Genomic DNA, 27046 nt, shown 5'->3' with positions numbered 1-27046 from the left:
AAGAACAAAGAGGCCTGCACATAAATAAAGTAACCAAAATTACGTAATTCCCTCTCATAATTAGGGTGCTTAAACATTCAAATAACTACACTAGGTAAAAAAGCAAAAAGTTGAAAGATATAAGAAAATTAATGGAAGAGCCGGGCATCTTGAGAGAAATTTCCTATTCCTCACGTTTGTTGTTACTCCGATATAAAAGAAAAAATTTTACTTGAAAACTCATTAGACAACTCTTATAAAAATAAAATAATTTTAATGAAAATTAAATTTTATATATTAAAAAAAGAGAAAATAAATAATAATAATAAATAATATCAAATGATAATAAAAAAATGTATAATTACTAATTTGGTACCCAATTTTTTTGGTTAAATTCAATTTGGTCTTTATATTTTTGATTTGTTTAATTTAATATCCCAATTATCTAAAAAGATTCAATTTGATCATGTCGATTAAGTTGAAGTGAACACCGTGTCTGTAAGTACACGTGTCAAGTAGTGAAATTTTTTAATTTTTTTAATTTTTTTTGTAAAAATTTGTAAACTGCCACGTGTTAGTTCACCTCGTGCCATGCGACAGCTTACAATCATGACACGAGGTAATGATAATAGTTGTTTTCAATTTAGTCCTCTATTTAAATTTTTTGTTCAATTTAGTACACGATTCTTTAAAACGATCCAATTTTGTCCTTTTTAATTTAAGACCAAATTAATAACTAAGTTTAATTATAACTTATATATACATGTTAAATGAATAGTTTTGAATTTATAGATCAAATCACTATATTTATATATTCAAATTATTTTACTTTTTACAAGTGTAAAAAATTTCAAGCATAAAAAATTACAAAGATAAAACACGTAAAAAGTAAAATAATTTAAGTATTGAGGTGAAATGATTTAATGTATATATTAAAAAAGTTATTACAATATGTATATATAAGTTATAATTAAGCTTATTTACTAATTTGATCTCAAATCGGGAAGAACAAAATTGGATTGTTTTAAAGAATTAGGATACTAAAAATTTAAATAAAAGACTAAATTAAAAATAACTATTATCACAATCACATGATTGTAAGTTGTCATGACGATAATCTGACACGTGATAGTTTATAAATTTTTACAAAAAAAAATTAAAAAGCTAAAAAAATGTAAAAGTTTTACGATTTAACACGTATTATATACGGATACAATATTAAGATAACTTACCAAATTAAATCTTCCTAAAATATTAAAATACCAAATTAAATAAATTTATAAATTTTTACAAAAAAATTAAAAAGTTAAAAAATGTAAAAGTTTTACAATTTAACACGTATTATATACGGATACAATATTAAGTTAACTTACCAAATTAAATCTTCCTAAAATATTAAAATACCAAATTAAATAAATTAAAAATATAGAAAACAAATTAAACTTAACCAAAATATTAGATACCAAATCAGTAAAACAAATTTAGACTCAAAGTGTCGGTGCTAATGCAAAAATATGAATATTCATATGCAACTGTAGCAAGTGATGAAGTTTCTGTATGTTTGTCTTTTTCTAGGGATTTCCATTACTGCAACTCATCTCTACTCCATTTGACCATCTTTTGAAAGAAGTCCATGTTCTTCCTCTCACTGGTTGTGGTGTGAATTTGAAGGAACAGCCACTACCATTCACCGATGCCAAAGAAGAAATCAGGGAGGAGATGGTTTTGGAGCCAGTTCTGCGCCCGATCATCAGAATCTGCTTCTTCTTCCTATCACTCCTCCGACACCATCAAAAACCAAGACTACAGATACGATGTGTTCATCAGTTTCAGAGGCCCTGATACCCGCAACTCTTTCGTTGATCATCTCTACTCTCATCTTCTCCGGAAGGGTATTTTTGTCTTTAAAGACGACCACAAGCTCCGCAAAGGAGAATCCATTTCATCACAGCTTCTACAAGCAATCAGAGGTTCTCGAATTTCTATCATCGTCTTCTCCAAAGATTATCCTTCCTCCTCGTGGTGTTTGGACGAAATGACCACTATAGCTGATTGCAAACAGCAATATAACCAAACTGTTTTCCCTGTTTTCTATGATGTTGTTCCGTCTCACGTACGACATCAGAACGGGGTATACGAGAAGGCCTTCGTTTCACTCAGACAGAAATTCAAAGGAAACCCAGATAAGGTTTATCGATGGGAGAGAGCTATGAATGGGTTTGGCAAATTAGCTGGTTGGGACGTCAGAAACAAGTATGTGTTAGTTATGGTTATTGTCTCTGTTTTCTATGTTTATACCTCTATATATATAGATACATTTTACTGATTTTTTTTTTAGAAAAACATTAGAAGGTTTATCTCCATAAAAATTATTGTTCTAAGCATTAGTTGTGTGTGACTGTAATTTTCTTAAATGATTTTCTTCCTTTCTGGTATTATTTTAAGGAATGAGTTCAAAATGGTGGGTGCAAGAAAATAAAGAAAACAATATTACTCGTTTGAGAAACTACGAAGACTAAAAAACCAAATAAACTTAATTTTTATCATCAATTCGTTTGAACAGATTCAGAGCATTTTAAGCATATTTCTTTATTTTTAATCTCTTCAGGTCCGAATCTGAAGTAATTGAAGATATTGTTCAAAAGGTAATAAAAAAATTGGGTCACAAATTCTCTGGGTTTGTTGATGACCTTATTGGGATACAATCACGTGTACAAGCATTAGAAGATAAATTAAGATTAAGTTCAAAAAGTGGTGTTCAAGTTTTAGGAATTTGGGGAATGAATGGAATAGGAAAAACAACTCATGCCGCCGTCCTATATGACAAAATCTCTCATAGGTTTGATGCTTCTTGTTTCGTTGAGGATGTGAGCAAACTTTATAGGGATGGTGGCCAGACTGCTATACACAAAGAGATCATTAATCAAACTTTACGTGAAAACATAGATATGAGTAGTCCAATTGAAATATCAGGGATTGTAAAAAATAGGCTTCACAACATAAAGGTCCTCATAGTTCTGGACAACGTTGATGAATTAGAGCAATTGGAAAATTTGGCCATAAAACCTAAATTGCTTTTGAAGGGAAGTAGAATGGTTATTACAACCACAGATGAGCATATTCTGAAAGTGTACGAGGGTAATGTATTGATACATAAGGTTTCGTTATTGAATGATAATGATGCTCGTGAATTGTTCTGTAGAAAAGCCTTCAAAAGTGAAGAGCAAAGCAGTACTTGTGCGGTGTTGATTCCTGAAGTACTAAAATATGCCCAATGTCTTCCCTTGGCTATTAGAGTGTTGGGTTCTTTCTTGTGTACTCGAGATACTATTGAATGGAGAGATGCAATAAATAGATTGCAAAATAGTCCACATAAAAAAATTATGGATGTACTTCAAATAAGTATTGATGGACTAAACCATGAGGAAAAACAAATATTTTTACACATTGCATGTTTCTTTAAAGGGGAGAGAGAGGATTATGTTAAGCGAATTCTAGACTGTTGTGGGTTATACCCTCACATTGGAATTTCAAGACTCATTGAGAAATCACTCATCACTATTAGCAATGAAGAAATTCAGATGCATGAATTGTTACAAGAATTAGGAAAAAAAATGGTTCGCGGCCAATCTCCCGAGGAACCAGGATCATGGAGTAGAATATGGCTTCATAAAGACTTCTTGCAAGTCTTGACAACAGAAACGGTAACAAGTTATATTTTCTGAATCATGTAATGTTTTTTTAATATCTGCTACATCAGAAACGGTAATCATTGAATTTAAAGTACGGTTGTTTCAAGTTAAAGCTTCGCTATTTTCCTTTTTTTATAAAAATGTTTCGTGTTCTAATTATTAAGGTGATTTGATTAAGTGTTTTTCTTTTTGCATGTTTTGTCTTTACTTTCAGGGAACAGAGAAGGTAAAAGCCATAGTTTTAAATAAAAAAGAAGAATTGTTGGAATGTAGTGTTGATGGATTGTCAAGAATGAAGGAGCTTACATTACTCATATTACATCACACAAAACTTTCAGGAAGCCTGGAGTTTCTTTCTGACAGGCTGCGATATCTATTGTGGCATGATTATCCTTTTGCTTCTCTGCCTCCATATTTTACAGTCTCTAATCTTGTGGAGTTGAATATGCCTAACAGTCGCATCACACATATATGGGAAGGCCGCAAGGTATTATAGTTACATTCTTTCCATTTTCTTCTGCTGAATTTGAAGAAATCACGGAAAGATAGACTCTCTCTATAACTTTCCAAAAGAAGTAGCATGCATTACCATCACTTTCTTTTGGATCACATTATAATGTTTTTCTTTTTTTCAGTAAATGAACCTAAATGAACTTTTTTTAACTCTTTAGTGTGTCTTTAATTTTGAATGCATACCAAATTAAAAGAGATAATAAAATTGAAGTTTCAAGATTATATGCTAATAGGTGACTGTTTATTCTCTTTTCGCAGAGCTGTCCCAACTTGAAAAGGATTGATTTAAGCAACTCCAAGAAACTGACTGAGACTTTAGATTTTTCCAGAACCATAAAACTTGAGAGGCTAGATCTTTCTGGATGTACAAGTTTATCTTATGTCCATTCATCAATTGGACTTCTTAAGAAGCTTGCTTTCTTGAATTTACGAAATTGTCGGAATCTAGTTTTCGTTGACTTTGGCTGTGTAGGCAACATGAGTTCTCTGAGAGTTCTACATCTCTCGGGTTGTTCTAAGCTTGAAAGCACCCCAGATTTTACAAGGGCAACACATCTTGAGTACCTTGACATGGATGAATGTACAAGCTTATCCACTATTCATCAATCCATTGGAGTCCTTTCAAATCTTACTTTCTTCAGTTTGAGAGGTTGCACAAAACTTGTCAGTATACCAAATGATATCAATTCCTTGGTATCTCTTCAAACTCTAGTTTTGTGCCATTGTTATAAACTTACAAGTCTGTTTCCAAGACAAGCTTCTAAATCCCATTTGGAATGTTTGATTTTTCTGGATCTAAGTTTTTGCAATCTACCAGAAGTACCTGATGCTATTGGAGAATTAAGATGTCTGGAAAGACTGAATCTACAGGGAAACAATGTTGTTTCAGTGCCTGATTCCTTCAGGGGGCTTCATTGTCTAGGATATATAAACTTGTCTCATTGTCATGAGCTTAAATCTTTGTCTAACCTTCCAATTGAAGGAGCTGCATCAGGGGGGAAGTATTTTAGAAAAGTATCCGGATCTCGTGATCATAGGTCAGGCTTATATCTTTTTAATTGTGCCAATATGGTTGATATATTGTCCAAACCGTGGGATTGTTGGAGTTTGGAACTTGCATGGCTTTTCAGACTAATTAAGGTTCACATTTTACTACCTTCTCCTTGTCATTCGATGACATATTTGCCTAATTTGTCATTAGAAGTGTCTTTAAATATTGTTTGTAAAAAATACTTTTTGTTAACGACCTATTATTGTTATACAACTGATTATAGTAAAACTTATTTTGTGATTTTCCATGTGGTGACATCAGGAATCCTGTCATTTTCGATGTGGCTTTGACATTGTTGTTCCATGGGGTTTGGAAATTCCGCGGTGGTTCACCAAAAGATTTGAAGGGGATTCAGTTATAAGGATAGTGGAATTTAGTGTGGATGAAGACTGGATGGGCTTTGCCTTTTGTGTTATATTTGGGGGAAACACTGCTCTTGTTGTTGATGATTCTTCACCGCACCCATTATATCTTTCTTTCGTAAGTAAACATACAGAAGAATACTGTGATGTGCCACATAATGTGAACATACAACATTTTGCTAAATCAAATCATTTTTGGATCATTTATATCTCGAGAGAGCATTGTCATTTTGTGAAAACAGGAGCACATATCACATTTAAAACCCTAGCAGGGGTTAAGATCCATGCATGGGGGATGAGGAGTATATTCAAAAAAGATGTACATGACTTTAAAAGGATGCAACAAGGACAACCTCTTCCATTCCCTCGCAATGAAGTACACCCTCTCAACTTTGTTTTTGTGAAAAAAAGCAAGACCAATTCTGGTCCTGTATTCCGGCTTCCCTACAATTGGTTACTCACAAAGGAAGATGAAGTAGAGAAACATGATGCAGAAGTAAAGGAAAACAATTTGTCTTATGCAGGGTTTTAAATGCACTACAAAAGACACGAATATGCATCTTTTGGGACCCAAGGTAATGAATTATTTTCTAAATCAGTAGGTCCTAATTAATCGTTGATTCACTATTTTGTAGAATTAATGGTTATTAAAATTAATAGTGCAATATACGTGATTGGTGTACTACATTGAGAACTTGTGGTCAATTTAGACGTGTAAAGATGGGCTATCTGGCTACATCTAGTCCTTTTATGGTTGGTGTGTTAATAAATTGGCCTATTTAATTTAAAAGAAAATTAGTTTTTTAAATTTTTTTCTTCAATTTATACATACATATATATATATATATATATATATATATATATATATATATATATATATATATATATAAGACTTAGAACGATATTTTAAATTACTAGAATAATCATGACAAAAAATTATTTTGTTAGTACAACTACAATAATAACCATGACATTTATGTTAATGTATTTGAAGAAATTGATGTGAGACATTGATAACTATGGAGTGTGGCCTCTAGAGGTGGTAGAGGAAGAAAAGCACTCTTAAATTTAGAGATTTTGATTTTGAGAGAAAAAAAAAACCGTAAGAGAAGGAAAAGAAAAACTTGAGTGGATTTTTGTAGTTGTTTATATATACATGAATACAACATATATATATATATATATATATATATATATATATATATATATATTAGAATAGTTTGTATTATTTCAATTTCATTTGAATTTCTTTTAAATCTTTTGAAATATAAAATTACTTGTTAAATTATCATAACTATTGTTTTAATATTTAGTTTTCAATTGATGATAGAATCTAATCTATTAATTGTTATTGAAAAAGTACCTATGTTTATTTATTTATTTTCTATTGTGATATTTTGAAGTGACAAATAAATTTGTTGGCCTTGAAACACAATGACCTTTTATAAAAGAAAAATAAAATTATGAGTTATTTACATCATAGTATACTACTAAAATAAAAAATCATTTATTACATAAACAATATTTTCTATTTATTTTCTATTGTGACATTTTGAAGCAATCAGTAATTTTCTTGTCCTTCAAACACAATTATCTTTGAATAAAGAAAAAAAAAAGTTGTCTATATCATAATGTTGTTAACTCTTTCAACATGACTTTATTTTTCATATGCAAAATTTCAAATCTTATGAAAATCCAGTATATTTGCTCATAGTACCTTTTTGATTAAAGACGTTTTAACGTTTTCTTATGTGTTTTTATTCATTGTTTGACATGTGGTATATTTTTATAGGATAATATTGATATTTTGATAACTAAAGTTTGATAACTTTATCTTATAATTAAGTGGTATTTTTTAAGTGATTTTGAAATATAAAAAAATAAAAAATAAAATAAAATATGAAAAATCATTTAGAAGATGTCATCTCAACAAATTGTTAAGATTTTGTTAAAAAATTATTTTCCTATTTTATATATCAACGTCTATTTTTTATCTTGTATGTTATGGTTAGTAGTGGATCATAATCAAAAAGTTTGAAGGAGTTAAAATAATATACTCAAATTTTATATATTTAATTATTATTATTATTAATACAAAAATATATATATAATTTAGTATTGAAATTCTTTTATGTTTTTTTTTACAAAAATTATAGTTTTGAAATTATATATGATATAAAACTTATTTTAAATAAGTTTTTCTAGTTTCATCTATTTTTTTGAATATTTTCAAATTTGAAATTTTTTCTTATAAAAAGTTTCAAAAAATTAATATGAAAAATTTCGCCTATAATTCAAAAGAATTAATATAAAATTTCTCATTTATAATTATTTGAATATTAAAAAATGGTTCTCTAATTCAATAATTGAATTTCTATCAGTATCATGGTTGAAAATAGTAAAGAAGTGAATTTGTATTATTTTCATCTTCAAGGGTATCTTCCCTTATATCACTTAAAGAAAAGAATCTATTATTTTATTTTTTATCAATATACCAATTTAAAAAAAATAAGACTAAAAAATAATTTATAAAAATTTAATAAAAAATTGAGAGATGTAATTATTAAAAAAGAAAATATCATAATCAATTCACATTTAAGAAATGGTTATGAAAAAAAAACATATATTACATATTTTTTCTTTTTATATTCATAAGAAAATAAATATATAAAAAACTCGTAAAATGAAAAAAAAATTAAATATCAAATTAATATTTTGCTATAAAGAGAAATGAGAGAGTTACTTTTTTTATCTTAAAAGAGAACGGACAAAAGAAAAAATGAATTTATGTCTAATTTTCTATTTCATTTTTTAAACAAGAAAAAAAAGAGAGGAAATGCAAAAGTAATAAATTAATAAAATAGGTGAGAAACTAAAAATGAAAAAGAACAAAAAAAATCTCAATAAATTTTTATTTTTATTATTTGTAATTTATTATTTTATTATTTATTAATATTATATTTTATAAAAAAATAAATTCAATTAAAAATTTTAAATTTTTTAAAAAAATTAAAAAATCTTTGTGCAATTCCTCAACTAATCTTCTAAAGTCTATTGGTTATGATGAACAAAAGACCGAACAATACAATCTACTACAATAGTGTCTTCGACGTCGTCACCAAGATCCACAATTCTAATGACAAATATTGGTTGTTGCGGACTATGACATTTGTTGGTTCGGCGACTTCCTCCTTTAATTATCGGTTTAGATGGACTCTTATATTTCTCTCGTTGACACCAAAATATAACTAGTGTTATCAAATTACAATTAAGTCATTGTGTATAATAATTAATAATTAGAGATAAATTTAATAAATTAAATAATTTGTAAAATAATACCAAGTGCAAGATAATTATATGGAAAAATAGTGGAGGGACATTAAAACATGTTTTAAAGAAGGGACACAAATTTTTTTTTACTCAATTAATTATCTAATGATAAAGTGATATGTAACATAAGATCAAGAAAATCTAATTATTAGCTTATTTTAGACATTATTTTCAATTATATTATAATTGTCAACATGATTGGGAAACATAATATGTATTAAAAGAGTATAAATGGAGAAAAAGAGGAGAGAATAATGATTATTGGTGGAGAAAAATGAGGATGAGCTTCTTTTGAAGAAAAAAAGAAAGTGAAATAAAACATATTTCTTTTGAAACATTGTCCAGTGGAAGTATTTATTTACAAATGGATGAAATGATGTATAGGGATGGGAGAAAATGATGGATCTATTAACTTTAGTTCTTATATTTTGTACTACTAAAATTAAAATTCATATTGATTAAATTTATCTAATTACTTAAATTAAATTTTAGATTTATAATAAATAATTTAAATTTTGATATAAATTATTTTAATAAAAAATTGAAAAATTCAATTCCAAGACATATATATATATATATATATATATATATATATATATATATATATATATATATATAAAACATAATGGATTAAAATCATACATGTGGAGATTATTTTTCATCCCTATTTCTCCACCTCCTTTTAGAAACTCCATCAATTGCCCACCGTCCGATGGACCAATCAACTCAAACTCGCAAATCCTCATTGCCAACTAGTACAATCCACGTCAACCCCTCACACCCTGTGGACGTGCCACATCACCACCAACGTTGAGTACGTGGTTTTATGCGAAGATGAGGGCAATTCTCAGGCCCAATCCACAAACAGATCCGAATTAAAAATACCTTTAGAAAAATGATATTCTAACTCCCAATTTTTGACTCCTTCTCTTACTTCCTGACCTGATAGTTGATGTGTATTTAATTTTTTTAATTTGTGTTTTATTTTGCAAAGACACTATGGCAACGGGTGAAAAGCAAAGGGAGAAAATGCTCGTCTATCTTGCAGACCACACTAAAACAATTAGGGTTTCTCTCTTCCATAGAACACAAACAAAGTGTGGAGAAGACGAAATGTGATTTGAGAGGCTGAAGTCGGCGCTGTGCACGAAGAACACGTACCTAGTTCGCGAGAGTGATCCCGTGAATGAAACTCTCCTCATAATCAGAGGCCACATCGATTCTTACACCACCAATAGAGGCTGCACTAGTTTCTTCAACTCCTGTCGAATCGACCTTGGTGATTTCTACAGCGAGGAGCTGCTAACATGGGCTTTGGGCCCTAAACGAAAGACGAGATTTCTAAGTTTTGGTGTTATTCTTGAACCCTAAACTAAATCCCATTTTGTTCCAAGATTTTTGTTGTCCTTGGAGTGGTGTTAGGGTTATTACTGCTTTTCGTTAGTTCGATTCAGCTCGATGGTTGTGTGTGGTGACAGGTTGAATTACTGGTGATCATTGACATATATGTAAACTCTGGATTGAATTACTGGTGACCACTTATATATTAATTGGTGACCTACCCAATACTTTTTGAATAGTAGTATAACCACAACTCTCTTTTAAGGAAGTCCAGATGTAATCCATTTTTAGTGTATTAGAAGACCTTAACAACATGTATGAAAAATATATTTAATCCAAATAAAATTGATCTAGGATAATTAGTCCATAACCCCACCTCACAGACATGATAATTGTGGATTCATTAACTGATGGCCCCTGATGTATTACATGGTGATTTGCTTATTACGTTTTGCTCAACGATATGAATTGTGGTCTATCATAAGGACTGAACATGTAAACTAGTTACAGTCATGACTTTCCTAACATGTGTGGAAGGTATATTGAACATGATAAAAATTAGTGGGAGAGAATTGGTTCACAAAATTCAGTTCACATATAAGTAAACTCTGGATTGAAATACTGGTGACCATTGACATATTAACTGGTGACCTGCCCTATACTTTTTGAATAGTAGTATAACCACTGTTTTGTTTTAAGAAAGTCCACATGTAAACCATTTGTAATGTATTATAAGACCTTAACAACATGTATGAAACGTATATTTAATCCTAATAAAAATTTCTCTACAATAATTGGTCCACAACCCCCACCTCAAAAACATGATAATTGTGGATTCATTAACTAGTGACCCCGGCGTATTACATGGTGACCTGCCCATTACGTTTTGATCAACAATATGAATTGTGGCCTGTCATTAGGGATTGAACATGTAAACAAGTTACAGTGAATTACATAACCTTCCTGACATGTGTGGGGGGTATATTGAACATAATAACATAATAAAAATTAGTGGGATAGAATTGGTCCACAAAATTCAGTTCATATATATGTAAACTCTGTATTGAAATACTGGTGATCATTGATATATTAACTGGTGACCTTCCCAATACTTTTTGAATAATAGTATAACCACTGCTCTATTTTAAGAAAGTTCACATGTAAATCATTTATAGTGTATTAGAAGACCTTAACAACATGTATGAAAGATATATTTAATCCTAAGAAAAATTGTTCTAGGATAATTGGTTCACAACACTCACCTAACAGACATGATAAATGTGGATTCATTAACTAGTAACCTTTGACATATTACATGGTGACCTGCCCATTACGTTTTGCACAAAAGTATGAATTGTAGCCTATCATTAGGGACTGAACATGTAAACCAGTTATAGTGAATTACATGACCTTCCTAACATGTGTGGAAGGTACATTGAACATAATAAAAATTGGTGGGAGATAATTGGTTCATAAAATTCAGCTCACATATATGTAAACTATGGATTGAATTATTGGTGACCACTGACATATTAATCAGTGACCTGCCCATACTTTTTGAATAACAATATAACTACTGCTCTATTTTAAGGAAGTTTACATGTAAACCATTTTTACTATATTAGAAGACCTTAACATGTATGAAAGGAATATTGAACATAATAAAAATTGTTCTAGCTTATTTGGTCCACAATTCGCACTTCACAAACATCATGTGAACTGGATTCATTAACTGCTCGCCACTGACATATTAAATGGTGACCTAATTATTACATTTTGCACAACAATATGATTTGTGGTAGGGTTTTCAAGTGACGGTACAATTTGTAGGTTTGGTTGTCGCCGCTGCCGCCAACACCACCATCGTTCGCAGTCATCGCCATTCAAACACTTGCTGAATTCCGAAAGCAATATCGTACTTCAAAATCGCTAACAAATGCAACTCCTACCTAACATACCTTAATATCGAAAATGGAAGCGCTTCAATTAAGTGATAGTTGGAAATGGGCAGAATCAAATTTTGTCTTCTCCACCTTTGTTCATGTTCTACGGAAGAGAAAAACCCTAATTTTTTGTGTGAGTGTGGTCTGCAAGATAGACGAACCCTTCCTCCATTCGCTTTTCACCCGTTGCCAAAGTGTCTTTACAAAATAAAACACAAATTAAAAAATTAAATGCACATAAGTTGCAGGTCAGGAAGTAAGAGAAAGAGTCAAAAATTGGGAGTTAGAATATCATTTTCCATACCTTTATCCTTTGCTTCTTCCTATGTTTAGCGGACTAAGGTTATACTTTCTTTTACTATTTAATGTTGTAATGTCTTCATGAAAGACACCAATGAAATCAGTGAGCTTTTATTTTTCATAAAGTTTTATAGTATAGTAACCATGGATGCTGCTGCAAGAGCTGCTCCTTTACACATAGCAATATTTCCATGGTTTGCTATGGGACACCTCACTCCTAATCTTCACCTCTCCAACAAGCTAGCAGAGAGAGGCCACAAAATCTCCTTCATAGTCCCACATAGAACACAAACCAAACTACACCACCTCAATCTGCACCCTCATCTCATCACCTTTGTCCCCATCAAACTTTCCCATGTTCATGGCCTTCCTCACCATGCCGAAACCACTTCAGACGTCCCCTTCTCTTTAGCCCCACTCATCGCCACCGCCATGGATCGCACACAGAACCACATCGAACTTCTCCTCAGGAATCTCAACCCACAGATTGTTTTCTTCGATTTCCAACACTGGCTACCCAGCCTCCTTCGGAGGCTAGGCATCAAGAGTCTCATGTACCTCATACTTCATCCATTATCATCAGCATACCTCGGAGACGGACCCAGAAGAAGCCAAGGAAGAGAGTTATCTGAACTTGATCTAATGGAACCTCCTCTGGGCTTCCCTGATTCATGCATCAAGTTTCAGCCTCATGAAGTTCGCTTCCTCGTTGCAGAAAGGAAACTCGAGTTTGGAAGCGGTGTTCTTCTGTACGATCGGTTATACAACAGTTTCTGCTCCGCCGATGCACTTGGATTCAAAGGTTGCAGAGAAATCGATGGGCCATATGCGGATTATCTTGAAACTGTGTTTGAGAAGCCTGTTTTGCTTTCGGGGCCTCTCTTACCCGAGCCACCAAACACTACCTTGGACGAAAAATGGGTTGCATGGCTTGGGCAATTCAACCCTGGCTCTGTTGTTTTCTGCACATACGGAAGCGAAAGCGCGTTACCACAGAATCAGTTTCAAGAGTTGTTGCTTGGTCTTGAACTAACAGGTTTTCCATTTCTTGCAGCATTTAAGCCCTTTGATGGATTTGAGTGTAGTGAAGAAGCTCTCCCAGAAGGGTTCAGAGAAAGAGTTAAAGGAAGAGGAATTGCATATGAAGGTTGGGTGCCACAACAACTGATGTTGGAACACCCTTCAATTGGTTGCTTCATAACACACTGTGGAGCTGCTTCTTTAACTGAGGGACTTGTGAATAAGTGTCAGTTGGTGCTGCTACCAGGACACAGGGGTGGCCATATCATCAATGCAAGAATGCTGAGTAGAAAACTGATGGTTGGAGTGGAAGTGGAGAAAGGTGAAGAAGATGGTTGTTTCAGCAAAGAAAGTGTATGTGAAGCAGTGAAAAGTGTGATGGATGATGAGAGTGAAGTTGCAAGAGAAGTGAAACAGAATCATGCCAAACTCAGAAACTTCTTACTTAGCGACAATTTAGAGTCCTCCTGTGTTGATCTTTTCTGTCAACAACTTCAAAATTTACTGTAATTTCTAAGCTTCCACCATCACTTAGTACATGAATAAGTGGCATGGCTTATGGCTCTGTTTTAACTTAATGTATTCTAAATTGTTTATTTAGTTTACATTATGGATCCATTAAATTGTTCTTAATTACTTTATCTGTAGTTGATTTCCCTTTTTTTTTTATTTCGTAAACTTTGATTCGTTTGGTCATATTTCTTCTAAATGTTTAAAATATCTTAATTTTTATAAATTATAGTCAATTTGATTCTTTTTACAAACATTGTTTAAATCGTTAATAGAAGGTGAACCGTAATCGACACGTGTCACTTTGTGATTTTTTTAATTTTTTTATTTTTTTAATTTTTTTAATTTTAAAAATGTTGTCCACATGTTAAGTTAACACTGTGACACATGTCAGTGGTAGTATCACGTGTCAAGCCAATGTCACTACCACGTGTCAAGTTAGAGTCATTGTCACATCTCGTGACTTTTATTCAATTCGGCTTATTTTTTGTTAATTTTGTTCAATTTAGTCCTAATTTTTTTTGTTCAATTTAGTCCCTATTTTGTCTCTCTCCAAATTGACCAAATTTAATTTTTATATAAGTGTTATATTAAAACTTTTATTTTTACTAGCGTAACATAGGCGCTATCGCGCCTGTGTGTATGCATTTTTTAAATATGTGTGATATTATATTAGTAGGTGATAATATTATGATGTTATTAAGTTAATATATATATATATATATATATTAAAATTATATTTATTAAAAATAAAGTGAAATGTATCAGATAAAAGACTAACCATTGATAAATAAAGAAGAAGAGAAGAAGTAGAGACATCTGATTTTATAAAAAGTTTGTAAAAGTAACGGTCAATTTTTAAAAATTTAATGAATTATTATATTTAAAGGGTAAAATCGGTATTTTGAAAAGTGGACACAAAAAGAAGAATCCCCTTTGTATATTGTTATAGATTAAAATTCACATTTATGTTAAATATTTCTTTTATTAATTTTATACCAAACCTAACTATACTTTTGGAAGTAAATTATTATATATATGTTTGATTTTTGCTACATGTAAAAAATATGGTTAAAGTTAGTTTAAAATTAGAGGATAAAATTCTTCATTGTTTTTAAAATTTAAAGGAAAGTTCTTCATTATTTTTTAAATGATAAGGAAAAGTCTAAATTATTTTTAAAATTAGAAGGAAAGTTCTTTATTATTTTTAAAATTAGAAGAAAATTCTTTATTATTTTTTATAAGGAAAATTCTTAGTGTAAATTTAAATTTTAATAAAAATAAAAATTTTATTATAAAATTTATATAGAGATTAAATTTGGTCAATTTGGAGAGGGCAAAATTGGAATTAATTTGAACAAACATAACGAAAATTGAGACTAAATTGAATAAAAATAATGAAAATTAGGATCGAATTGAATATAAGTCACGAGACACTCACACGTGGTAATGACACTAACTTGACACTGGCTTGACGCGTGGCAGTGATACTAGCTTGACATATACTACTGACACTGTTACGTGTCACAATGTTGACTTGACACGTGGACAACTTAAAAAAGTAAATAAAATAAATAAATTTTTTTAAAAAGAATTTAAAAAACTAAAAAAAATTAAAAAGACCACGAAGTAAGACGTTGGAATTACTATTCATCTTCTAGTAATGATTTAGACGACGTATGTAAAAAGAATGAAATTAACTATACGAAAAAAAAGGTTACGAAAATTAGGACCAATAAAATATTTAAGCTTTTTATTTATATCTGATCTATTATTTACTTTTTCTGATCATCTTACTGTTGTTTATCACTTACATTTTTGCAAATTTATTTCTACAATTTACATTTATCATTACACTGCTTTAATTTATAAATACTACTTTGTTAACAAAAATATCAAGTTTCACTTATATATCTTCTTAACTAAACCAATAGAACTATGATAATTATAAATATAAGTTTGAATTCTTATAATAATGAATTAAATATATAAATTAACTATTTTTGTTTAAATTTATAAAGTTTTAAAAAACATCATATTTAATTCAAAAACTATAAAATATTTCTAACCTAAAAATAATGTACAAATATGTAACTTTTGTCTAACATATTTAATTTATATTTTAACCAAAAATACCGTCTCCTACTAGAAACTAAACTAAATATATTTTAGAAAAAAATGATATTTCGACATACAATATTAACTTAGTTTTGACGTCACTGACATGTCACTATTTTTTTTATTTTAAAATGTGTTTTTTTTTTTTTTTTCAGGAACTAGCAAACGTGAGGGGAAAGAGGTTGAAAAAGGGAAAATTGATTTCCTTTTTGACAGAGAGAAGGAGAAACTTATGGAAAACAGAGCCTCAACACTTTGTTTCCTTTGATAAAAGAGAACGAGAACATTTTATATACGGTCAATATTATACAAATTCTTTCTTCATGTATTTTTTCATTTTCTGTAATTTATGCATTTGTCCTTCTACATTATGAAATTTTATACCTATTGTAAGAGTTGTGCTTCCTTTAGAATTGAAGAAATTTGGTGTTTCATTTGAGAAAACTTGTGTCGGATGTGGTCAGATATGTGGTGGTTGGAGGTGGAATTGGTTGCTAGTTGTTGATGGTTAATAGAATCTATCCTCAACTTCTTTAATTAATAGAAAATTTATTATGATAGGTTTGTCTAATCAATTTTTGTAAAAGTAATCTATAACAATATATAAAGGGGATTCCCCTTTTTGTGTCCATTTTTCAAAATACCGATTTTATCCTTTAAATATAATAATTTATTAAATTTTTAAAAATTGACCGTTATTTTTACAAATTTTTTATAAAATCAAATGTCTCTACTTCTTCTCTTCTTCTTTATTTATCAATGATTATTCTTTTATTTGTTCTGATATATTTCATTTTATTTTTAATAAATATAATTTTAATATATATTAACTTAATAACATTATAATATTATCACCTACTAATATAATATCACGCATATTTAAAAAATGCATAAACAAAGGCGCGATAGCGCAGTGTTACGCTAGTAATAATAATAATAATTTTATTTAAATTAACCATCCACAAGGCATTTCAATTAAATTTCTATCAATCTCATTTTATTTTAATACAATCTCATTAATTTTAACTTTTTTATTTTAAATAATAACTTACATAATTTGTACTAACTGTATTTTATTTTAAATTTCTTTTATGACCAAAGGTAAAATAATAACTATCCAATTGTATAGATTAAAACATTTTTTTTAATCTATCAAACTTTTCTCATCACTTAATATCTTTTATAAACGTTTATCTCATTTTCTTCAATTTCTTATTATATTTTCCTTAATGCAAACAATTTCAATTTCACATTTCTTTTCCCTCAAATTTACTCCCATAAATTGATCTTCAAAAACAAACACAAAACTAATCTAAGATTATATCAAAGTATATTTTAGCCAAATTATTTGTAACTATCTTGCCACTACTATAAGACTCAGATCAAAATCTATTCTAATCAAGTTTTTTGAAACTATTATTTCACTAATATAGGACTCAATAGAGAAAATTAAAAATACTAAATTGATTACATAAGTTAATTTGCAATATATTTGTAGAGTCAATGCTCCGATTTACAAACTACTTTTACAAAAATAATCTGATTTAAACTCAATTACTAATATATTTTTAAAATCTATCTTTACGGTACTACAGTACTCCGTCCAAACGTTCAAGACAGCGTAGATTGCCTTTATATGTTTATGCTTATGTGTGGTGTAATGCACTTAGCTTAGATTCTACCACCCACATCAAGATTTCGTATAAGATTATTCTAATTTATTTAATCTTATAAATCCAAATTCTAAACGTAGATTGAATATTATGAGAAAAACCGACACTTATAATAATAATTCTAACAAAATAGGCTTTCGTGTAAGAAGAAAGTATCAACAACAAATACCTACCAAAAGGTTGAATCCTAATTATAAGTTAAAGAAAAAGTATCCACCATTTGCATTAGTCGACAATTGAATAAGAAAATAGACTTGACAGAAATCATATGATGTCAAAGATTTTGGAATGATTGTTTGAATACTCTGGTGTCTGCATTACAAAAAAAGAAGAAGGACAAAATAGAGCATGAGAAAATGACTATATAATTAACAATAATGACATGTAGAAAAAGGAGATAAAAAATTATTATTAGTGTTCAAATACATGTGGTGGATCAAACATCATTATCATAAAAATTTAGCATGGAAAACGTTAGTGTTGCTGTGTAGTTTTATTTACAAAATATTGCCTTCAAAGATAAGAAGATAGTAGAAGCAATTAGATGGCCCATACATATGAGTAGGGTTTTGTGTTGGTGATTTAGTTTAGTAACTGAGCCTCTGCAATGGATACACCATCTCACATAGTGATGTTTCCATGGTTTGCCATGGGACACTTAACCCCATATCTCCATTTCTCCAACAAGTTAGCCACTAGAGGCTACAAAATCTCCTTCTTCATCCCCAAAACAACACAAACCAAGTTGCAACAACTCAATCTTCATCCACATCTCATCACCTTTTTTCCCATCACAATTCCTCCAGTTGATGGCCTTCCTCACGGCGCTGAAACCACTTCAGACGTGCCCTTCTCTTTGTTCCCACTTATTGCCACCGCCATGGATCACACAGAGAAGGACATAGAACTTCTCCTAATGAATCTCAAGCCACACATTGTTTTTTTTGATTTCCAACATTGGCTACCAAACTTGGCACGAAAGTTGGGCATCAAGTGCATGCAATACTTCATAGTTAATCCGCTATCGATAGCTTACTTTTGGAACGGACCAAGGAAGAGCCAAGGAGGAGAATTAACTGATGTTGATCTCATGAAACCACCTGAGGGGTTCCCTGATTCATCCATCAAGCTTCATGCACATGAAGTTCGATTCCTTGCTGCCACAAGAAAGCTCGAGTTTGGAAAAAATGATATTCTTTTGTATGATCGTTGGGGCAGAGGTACAAGCATGGCCGATGCAATTGGATTCAAAGGCTGCAGAGAAATTGATGGACCATATGCAGAATATCTAGAAATTGTGTATGAAAAACCTGTTTTGCTTTCGGGGCCTCTTTTACCTGAGCCACCGAACTCTACATTGGAAGAAAAATGGGTAGCATGGCTTGAGGGTTTCAACCATGGTTCTGTTGTTTTCTGTGCATTTGGAAGCGAAAGGCCGTTACCGCAAAATCAGTTTCAAGAGTTGTTGCTGGGTCTTAAACTAACAGGTTTTCCATTTCTTGCAGCATTTAAGCCTCCCAATGGATTTGAGTCTGTTGAAGAAGCTCTGCCAGAAGGGTTCAGAGAAAGGGTTGAAGGAAGAGGGATTGCGTATGGAGGTTGGGTGCCACAACAATTGATCTTGGAACACCCTTCTGTTGGATGCTTCATAACACACTGTGGAGCTGCTTCTCTAACAGAGGCTCTTGTGAATAAGTGTCGGTTAGTGTTTCTACCTAGGTTGGGTGCTGATCACGTCATCAATGCAAGAATGCTGAGTAGAAAAATGAAGGTTGGGGTGGAAGTGGAGAAAGGTGAAGAAGATGGTTTGTTCAGCAAAGAAAGTGTATGTAAAGCAGTGAGAAGTGTGATGGATGATGAGAGTGAGGTTGCAAGAGAAGTGAGACAAAATCATTCCAGACTCAGGAACTTCTTACTCAGCGACAATTTAGAGTCCTCGTGTGTTGATCTTTTCTGTCAACAACTTCAAAATTTACTGTAATTTCCAAGCTTCCACCATTACTTGTATTACATGAATAAGTTGACGTGACTCTGTTTTAACTAATGAAAATTAAGTAAGAAAATTTTACGTGCATATATGATATATCTTTCAATTTTCCACACCTTTCTAATAACTAATAAAAAAAAACCATTATTTGCCTACTGAATAACCAAATAATAATTCATCTCACAGCAAAAATATACTAAAAATGAGAAAAGTATATACTTGTACGTGTGCTTCTACAGAGAAAGAGCGAAAACAGTCACAAACACTGCATTGAATATTTCCTCACATCCAATGCAAAGCTCCAAAGCAAAGTCATTTTGGAAGTAACTAGAAATTTAAATCCTTCCAATTGTTGCGATGATTATGATACAGCACAGAGTTTGTTATAGAGGAAACAGTATCTGAAATGACTTTGTATATGGTTTCGACTGATTCCGGAGCGAGATATGGCTTACAGGTGCTACTTTCAACTATGTGGAATGCAATAGTTAGAAGACTGCGAGCGTTTCTATCTTCAACTCCCTGCAACCTTTCAGGAAGAATGCTAAACCCTGATGGTAGGATCATCACCTTGTCAGGGTTGACTCCATGTATTAGAGCTGCCACAGCTGACTCATCCAGAGGAGCATACACAACGTAAGAACCTGTTGAGTCTGTGTAACTCTCTTGCAGATAACAGATTACAAGCTTGCCCTGTGAATTCTAAGAACATTGCAAACAAAGGGTTGTTCAGGTTTTAAGTTGAGTTTGAAGAAATTGATGAAAATTGAAACTTAATAATCAATGATGTTCGCTTACATTGGCTCTCATCAGGGAAACACGATTTCCTGGATTTTCACCCTTCAGCATTGACGCAAATTCTCGAATAGTATGTCTACGTGAAAGTGAATCCCACTGCAATTATTCATCAAATGAAAAAAAAAAAAAATACAACAAGATGTTAACTTTTTCTTATGATAATTTATAATATCTAAAATGCTTGAAAGAAATTTATGGAGCAAACCTTGGGTCTGGAATTCCCATGGCGGAGGAAGTTGAACAGTCGATTCGGGGAGACATCAAGCCAGAGAGAAGTAGTGAAAACAACGGATGTACCTGGAGGCTTTCCAGCTTCTCCCATGTTATTCTTCACCATGATTCTCACGTATGGGGAATGAGCCATTTGGGTCCATGGATTGTCTGCGCTAGAACTCGTGTTTCCACAAAATGTTTTCATCATTCTATCAGCCAGTTGCAACAAACTAGTTCTCCCCATTTGGGGTATACAAACTGTTCATATCAAAACAAACCAGAAAGGTTAATAGCAGTTAAACACACTATATACCAATGTCAGTTAAAATGGAAGGATCTAAGTAATTAAACCACATTCATGATATGAGAATGTATATACCTCCTTCGTCAGCAATCAATGCTGTTGTAAATACACATTGTAACCATTCACCATATCGAATTAAGGCATTGATCCAACGAGTTGCGCCAAAAGCTAGAGTGGAGGTGAACAGAGACTGGAAATATTGGTCCACATGACTATCTTCTACTTCAACATGCTCCACCCATATGACCTGAAAATGGAAAACAAAGTAAAACCAGTATTACGACTTCCCAAAATGAACACAAAAGAAAAAAATGGTTAACTTGATGATACAATTCTTTGAATCCTATAAAAAATCAACCTTTGAGTGTCCATTGGGCATTCCAGTAATTAAACATCCAGATGGTTTTTTCCGAAAATTGTTGGCTGGAGAAGGAACAAATTTGTCCAATGACACATCTACAATCCCCCATGTGTTATTAGATAACTGCTTGCTGTACCTTCCGAAATAACACTCCCTGGTCAATAAAACAGGGGAGGGCAAATGAAGTTCTGCGCTCATCTGTGCAAAAGGAAACAGTATACATCAAAATGAGAACAACATTAACATTGGTTTTGAGATACTAATGATGTAATATATAACAACGACAAAGAATTATTGCTATATTTTCTTCAAAGCATTGTCTCTACAGTCTTTAACAGAAACTGTAAGCAGGGGTGAAAGTGAAGAGAGATCTTCAACATATTACTAACAGTTTTTTCAAGCCAATTGCCAGATAACCTTACAAGAAGGGGTAACATTCTGAACTTACCACCTGCATTCTGTTATCGTAGCTTCCATCCACTCCTAACAAAGTTCCTACTGTTGCAGCTTTTGAGACAATAGTGTAAAACGCTTCAGACCATTGATTCTGGTTACCATCCAACAAAAAGAGCCCAAATACATCAGTGAATGAGAAATGAGAGAGAAATCGTGAAATGGCTTCATAAAGAACAGTTTTTTTGGCACAAAAAATATCATGCATGTGTCATAAATCTATCGAAAATATATACTCGTCTAGAGAACCAGGAGGTTTAGGGACACAAGATTTGAAATTGTTTAAATAAACTGTTGTAAAGATGAATTATTCTAAATTACTGTTTGTTGGTATTTTAGTTTTGATGTGTGGTCACACTCAAACATATAGGAAGACACAAAATCAGGTAAATGTATTATTTGGGATAATATACAAGAAAATAGAAACATAAGAGACCAATAGATAGTTACATAATAGAGAAAGACAATGTTCCAAGTTCTGATTCTGTTTTGTATTTGATCAAGTTATATTTTTGATAACTTTCTCTTGTAAGGAAAATTTTGGATGAAAGACATCTCTATCTTTTCTATCAAATGTTAATTAATTACTTTTATGTTATTTTTCAAATTTGATTTTTAATCAATATAATCCAATTTTAACTTAATGAAAAATATTATTTTTTACTATTTAAAAAATAATTTCTTATATCATCATTATAATAGAGTGCAAGTGTCCATCAATGGAGAAAAGGTAAAAGTAAACTCTGAACTGTATTCATGAAAAAGGAAAAGGATGAAAAAAATAACTGACCACTTCCATGAGTAATTCAACAATGCAGATTGGCGCCATCTTGATATAAGCCATAGCTCTCGATCCTTCCGACTGTGGAGTTGCAGTGGGAGTTACAGTGGTTGTTAATGGAAGCTCAGTTTGATACGGGTCAAAGCTAGGTAAATTTTGAGACTCTCCAACCTCCATCAACTTAACAATCTCGCTTAGCGTGGTATCAACCTCAGCAAACTGCTTCGAATATTCACCATCATTCAAAATCTCACACCCATTGTTTCCCTGTTGTCGCTGCCACAAAGGTTGTCCTGCAGATCCCATCTTTGACAACTCATCCATGCCACAAAATGCATGCTCAATGATTTCACTTCTCATAGTATATATCGAAAATTCTAAGAGAATGTCACTGGCTCGGTCCATTCCCAAGGCTTCTTTGGAACTAGAACCCAATGAAATAGCATTAACATCTGCAAACTGTGCACAATCAAATGTCGATGATCCACACCCATTGTTGTTTTCCAAGGTATCATTCTGAGAACATGAATAAAACATTAGCTTAGGTTAGGTTGTTGAAACAATTTACAAATCACACTCAATGTATGAAGTTCAGATACATAATCTATAACTATAAAACTTTATCATAAAGATCATAAAGTGATTGCTACCAACTCTGTAAGTTGTTAATTGATATAGTATTTTGAAGTTGTGAAAGGAATAGTTGATGGGATAGAAAAAATGGTAGAGATAGTAAAACGTGGAATTTGTAGTTAGAAGGAGTACGTAGTTTTAGTGGTGAGTGGTGCGTTAGATGTTATTTTAGTTCTTGTCATACATCAAATGATGGGTATTTATAAATCTATAGACTATTTTAGAAAGTGTTAGCCACAACTTGTGTGAAATGTATGTAGATTTTTGCCTATGTAGAATGTTTTTAGTATTTTCTTGCTATCTTAAACTTTTCTACCTTATTCTAGAACTCTCAGTTATATTTTATTACTTTTATCTTAGAATTTTTTAGATTCGACGTTATATGATCAAAACAATAGGTAATGGACGTACGAATCATATTGATCCTGTTAAACACCTAAATAAGTTGATTGATTTTAGGGATTTTTGTTAGATTCAACTTCTTATATACGTTTACTGAAACAATCTCGATTTTAAAAATTTCATAAATTTCATGACAATGTTACATCTGCAAACTGATACAGATCATAAAAATTTCAAAACTAGTTTACCTCATAAATCCCTTCGAGATCCTTGAGTACTATTTGATAATCAGTCATCTCTTTCTTATCCATAGTGATAACCTATAAACGGTGTCATATTATAAAAACAGAACAACAACAACAACTATGTTCATAGTAAAACCCTGCTTCATAAAAAATAGAAAAGAGATGACAAAGAGATGAGGATGAAATTATGATACTTACATTTGAGATGTGACGAAGATAGAAGACGAAAGGAATGTGATCTTTGAATATTGGGATGAGACTCAAAACTACAAATTCTTAACTACATTTGAAATATCATATCTCCTGATATTGGAAACATGATTCTCCAAAAGATCAGTGACAAATGTTAACAGAAAATATTTGATACATTGTGGATATTGTTGAGTGGTTACAAAACTAATTCTCTTATTAAAAACATATGTCTAATATACATTTATTAAACTTTGATATAATTTGTAATTATTAAAATAATAATTGAAAAATATTAATAAGTTATAAAATAATTTTTATGATTTTTTATTATATAAATTATTTTTTTATTATGAATTAAAAAAATTAATTACTAACAAGGAAAAATTAAAACACAGTTTTAATTTAATTTTGAATAATTATTTAAATAAAATTAGAAAATATTGTTTTTACAAGTAATTATTTAATTTTAAATAATTAGTTAATAAATGGGTAAAATTAAGAAAAATGTTAATTTAAATGTAAAAAAAAAAAATATTAAAAGGGTAAGATTTGAAAAAGTTGTTAACACAATTCTAGTATAAATATAAAGATATGTTAATGCAGTAACAAGGTTATCATCAACGCATGTGTATTTTTTTTATTATGAATAATTAATTAAATTTAAAAAAATAAACATAAAAAGTAATCATTTAAGAATGAAATGGTATAAGATAACTATTTTATTTTAACAAACAGTTACATTTAAACTAACAAGTGTAAATTAATTATTTAAGTTTAAAAATTATTATTTTAACAGTAGAAATAGACAAAAAGTAGTTATATTTAAATCAAAGGACGGGTAGAGTTAATAAGATAATGATTCTAGTTTAAAAGACCATAATTTAAAGAGTAATTTTGAAGAACAAAAATATATACACTAAAAAGAATCATTCGGAATAGATAATTAATAAATCAATAAGTTATAATACAATCTCTTCACAATTACCTTCTATAATGAACAATTTTTTATAATTATAGAATAAAATAATTATACAACAAAGACAATGATTTTGTAACCTTCCTATTATATCTCTTCCCATCTCTAGTCTTATTTAGACTAATTAAATAAAGAGGATAAGATTGTAAAACTCATCCATCACTTACTAACAAATTTTTATAATTTTGACGCATTAATTATAATCATATCACACCAAACGTAAGTATAGAAACAAAACATTAACATTGAATGAAAAGAATACAAATGTACTTCTATCTAAAAACAATTCTAATTGTATGAGAGTTTGTTTTAATACATCTAACCTGACAAAATGGTTTTAACTTTTCATTACCATAGAGAGCACAAAAAGAAAATAAACAAGGGAAGAAGGTGGATAATCAAAGAGTAAAGTGGAGGTCTTCAAGAAAATTCTACTGTGCAAGAAGAAATAAGTCAAAAGCTTCATGTTAGCAAAAATTATGTTTGATCATACATGTTTCACGTTGGGCTCATTGGGCTCATGCACTTAGCTGCAAGAAATTATAGTTCTCTGTTCTACAAATGCTCGTTCAACCAATGCTCAGTGCGAGCATTCCATGTTGGTCACGTGCACTCAGACACAAGTCATATGCAACACTTGGTACATAGCACCACTAGTAATTGACACCCAAATTGAGATGAGTGATGCATGCACAACCTTTGTCACAAGGTTTCCTCTCTACTTTTATTATGCTGGGCTTTCTTCAAGTGTCGATTAGCTCATATAATTTGACCTTCAATCTATACTTCTACAAATTTTATTCTTGTATAGTTTTTTCTTTTATCAGCAAAAACACATGTATAAATAGAAGGCAATTGGGTTATGCTTACTCAAACAAACAGAATACTATGCAAGTTCACTCTAAAGTTTCGTAAATTCCAATTAACCCATTGCTTGTACACCTCACTGAATTGATTTTGCAATAGAAAAATTCATAAAAATGTGCACCCTAAACCCCATAAAAATCAATAATCTCATAAAGGGACACATATGACAAGTTCAATATGCACTCCTTTTCCCCTTTTCCTCTTACAAAAACCTACTCAATCAAAAATTTCTCAACAATAAAAATCACACTAGATGGTGACGAAACATTACCTGTATCGAGTGCGGCAGAGATGGGAAGAAAAGCACGAGTGCAGAACGAGTCTTGGGCGCTAAGTGCAGAAAGAGGGCGGAACGAGTGCGGAAGAGCACAGAACGAGTGTGGAACGAAATGCACGAGTGAGGGTGCTGAGTGCGGCAATACGAACGATGTTCAGTGAGTCTTGGACACTAGGAAGATCGGGCTGATGAAGAAAGGAGGGCGCGCCAATTTTGCTTTTAATTAAAGCAGCAGCACACTAGACAATGTCTTCTTAACTGCATGCTCTCTATTAGTATCCCAATACCTAGCACTTATATCTAGGGGTGGCAATTAGGGCTGGCCTGTAGGTCCGCACAAAATAAGCGGGACGGGCCAAGAAGTTGAACCCGCAAGCCCGTCACAGCCCAGTCCGCATAAGTCCCAAGCCCACAAGCCCGCATAAAAAAAAAAAAAAACTTGCACTTGTATAAATTAGTTATTTTTTATGGACTCTTGCATTAATGTTCCAAGTTTTTGTATAACTGAAAAAGACAAGTATTATGTATTTTTTAATGTGCTAAAATTTAAAGAATACATTGTGTATGTCATATTATGAATATGAAAATGTTGAATTATCAATTTATCATCCAACTCCCCAAAGTCTTAACTTAATTTTGTGAATTTCTTAAAGTTTTCCAATTTTTAAACATTGAAAGTTTTATCAAAAGAATTAAAAATAATTAAGAAAAAAAAAACAAAAAAAGTGGGCCAGCCTGCAGGCCCGCGGACCAAGTGATGTGTGGGGCGGGCCAGTGATTGCAGC

At 31.3% G+C, this 27046-nt stretch overlaps 4 protein-coding genes across 5 annotated transcripts; 3 read left to right on the top strand and 1 right to left on the bottom strand.

Annotated features, from left to right (window-relative positions):
- The first annotated feature begins 1527 nt into the window (after positions 1-1527).
- Positions 1528-6387, top strand: LOC114185092 (TMV resistance protein N-like). Of its 2 annotated transcripts, none has more exons than XM_028072601.1 (5): positions 1528-2232; positions 2588-3683; positions 3886-4158; positions 4443-5221; positions 5497-5800. In XM_028072601.1, the coding sequence occupies exons 1-5, from the start codon at positions 1673-1675 to the stop codon at positions 5594-5596; spliced, it is 2808 nt and encodes a 935-aa protein (XP_027928402.1). In that variant the 5' UTR covers positions 1528-1672; the 3' UTR covers positions 5597-5800. The 2 variants fall into 2 exon arrangements, with proteins under 2 accessions (XP_027928402.1, XP_027928401.1); XM_028072600.1 differs by having other exon boundaries at positions 1536-2232; positions 4443-5324; positions 5497-6387.
- A 6233-nt stretch (positions 6388-12620) lies between these two features.
- LOC114186299 (UDP-glycosyltransferase 79B30-like) lies at positions 12621-14077 on the top strand. Its single transcript, XM_028074355.1, has one exon. It carries the CDS (start codon positions 12656-12658, stop codon positions 14039-14041), a length of 1386 nt encoding a protein of 461 aa, XP_027930156.1. The 5' UTR covers positions 12621-12655; the 3' UTR covers positions 14042-14077.
- A 4239-nt stretch (positions 14078-18316) lies between these two features.
- Positions 18317-19901, top strand: LOC114183919 (anthocyanidin 3-O-glucoside 2''-O-glucosyltransferase-like). The gene has a single exon (XM_028071099.1). The coding sequence runs from the start codon at positions 18440-18442 to the stop codon at positions 19811-19813; it is 1374 nt and encodes a 457-aa protein (XP_027926900.1). The 5' UTR covers positions 18317-18439; the 3' UTR covers positions 19814-19901.
- Positions 19902-19980: 79 nt separating this feature from the next.
- LOC114184657 (homeobox-leucine zipper protein PROTODERMAL FACTOR 2-like) lies at positions 19981-26430 on the bottom strand. The gene is made up of 9 exons (XM_028071973.1): positions 26256-26430; positions 23953-24024; positions 22739-23245; positions 21944-22042; positions 21493-21693; positions 21210-21381; positions 20823-21088; positions 20618-20713; positions 19981-20521 (listed from the first exon to the last, which is right to left on the bottom strand). The coding sequence occupies exons 2-9, from the start codon at positions 24013-24015 to the stop codon at positions 20147-20149; spliced, it is 1779 nt and encodes a 592-aa protein (XP_027927774.1). The 5' UTR covers positions 24016-24024; positions 26256-26430; the 3' UTR covers positions 19981-20146.
- Between the last annotated feature and the right edge of the window lie 616 nt (positions 26431-27046).

The sequence above is a fragment of the Vigna unguiculata genome, chromosome 5 (genome assembly GCF_004118075.2).
Source record: "Vigna unguiculata cultivar IT97K-499-35 chromosome 5, ASM411807v1, whole genome shotgun sequence".
NCBI lineage: Eukaryota > Viridiplantae > Streptophyta > Magnoliopsida > Fabales > Fabaceae > Vigna > Vigna unguiculata.
The sequence above is the reverse complement of the archived record's forward strand: the minus strand, read 5'-3'. Positions and strand labels throughout refer to the sequence as shown.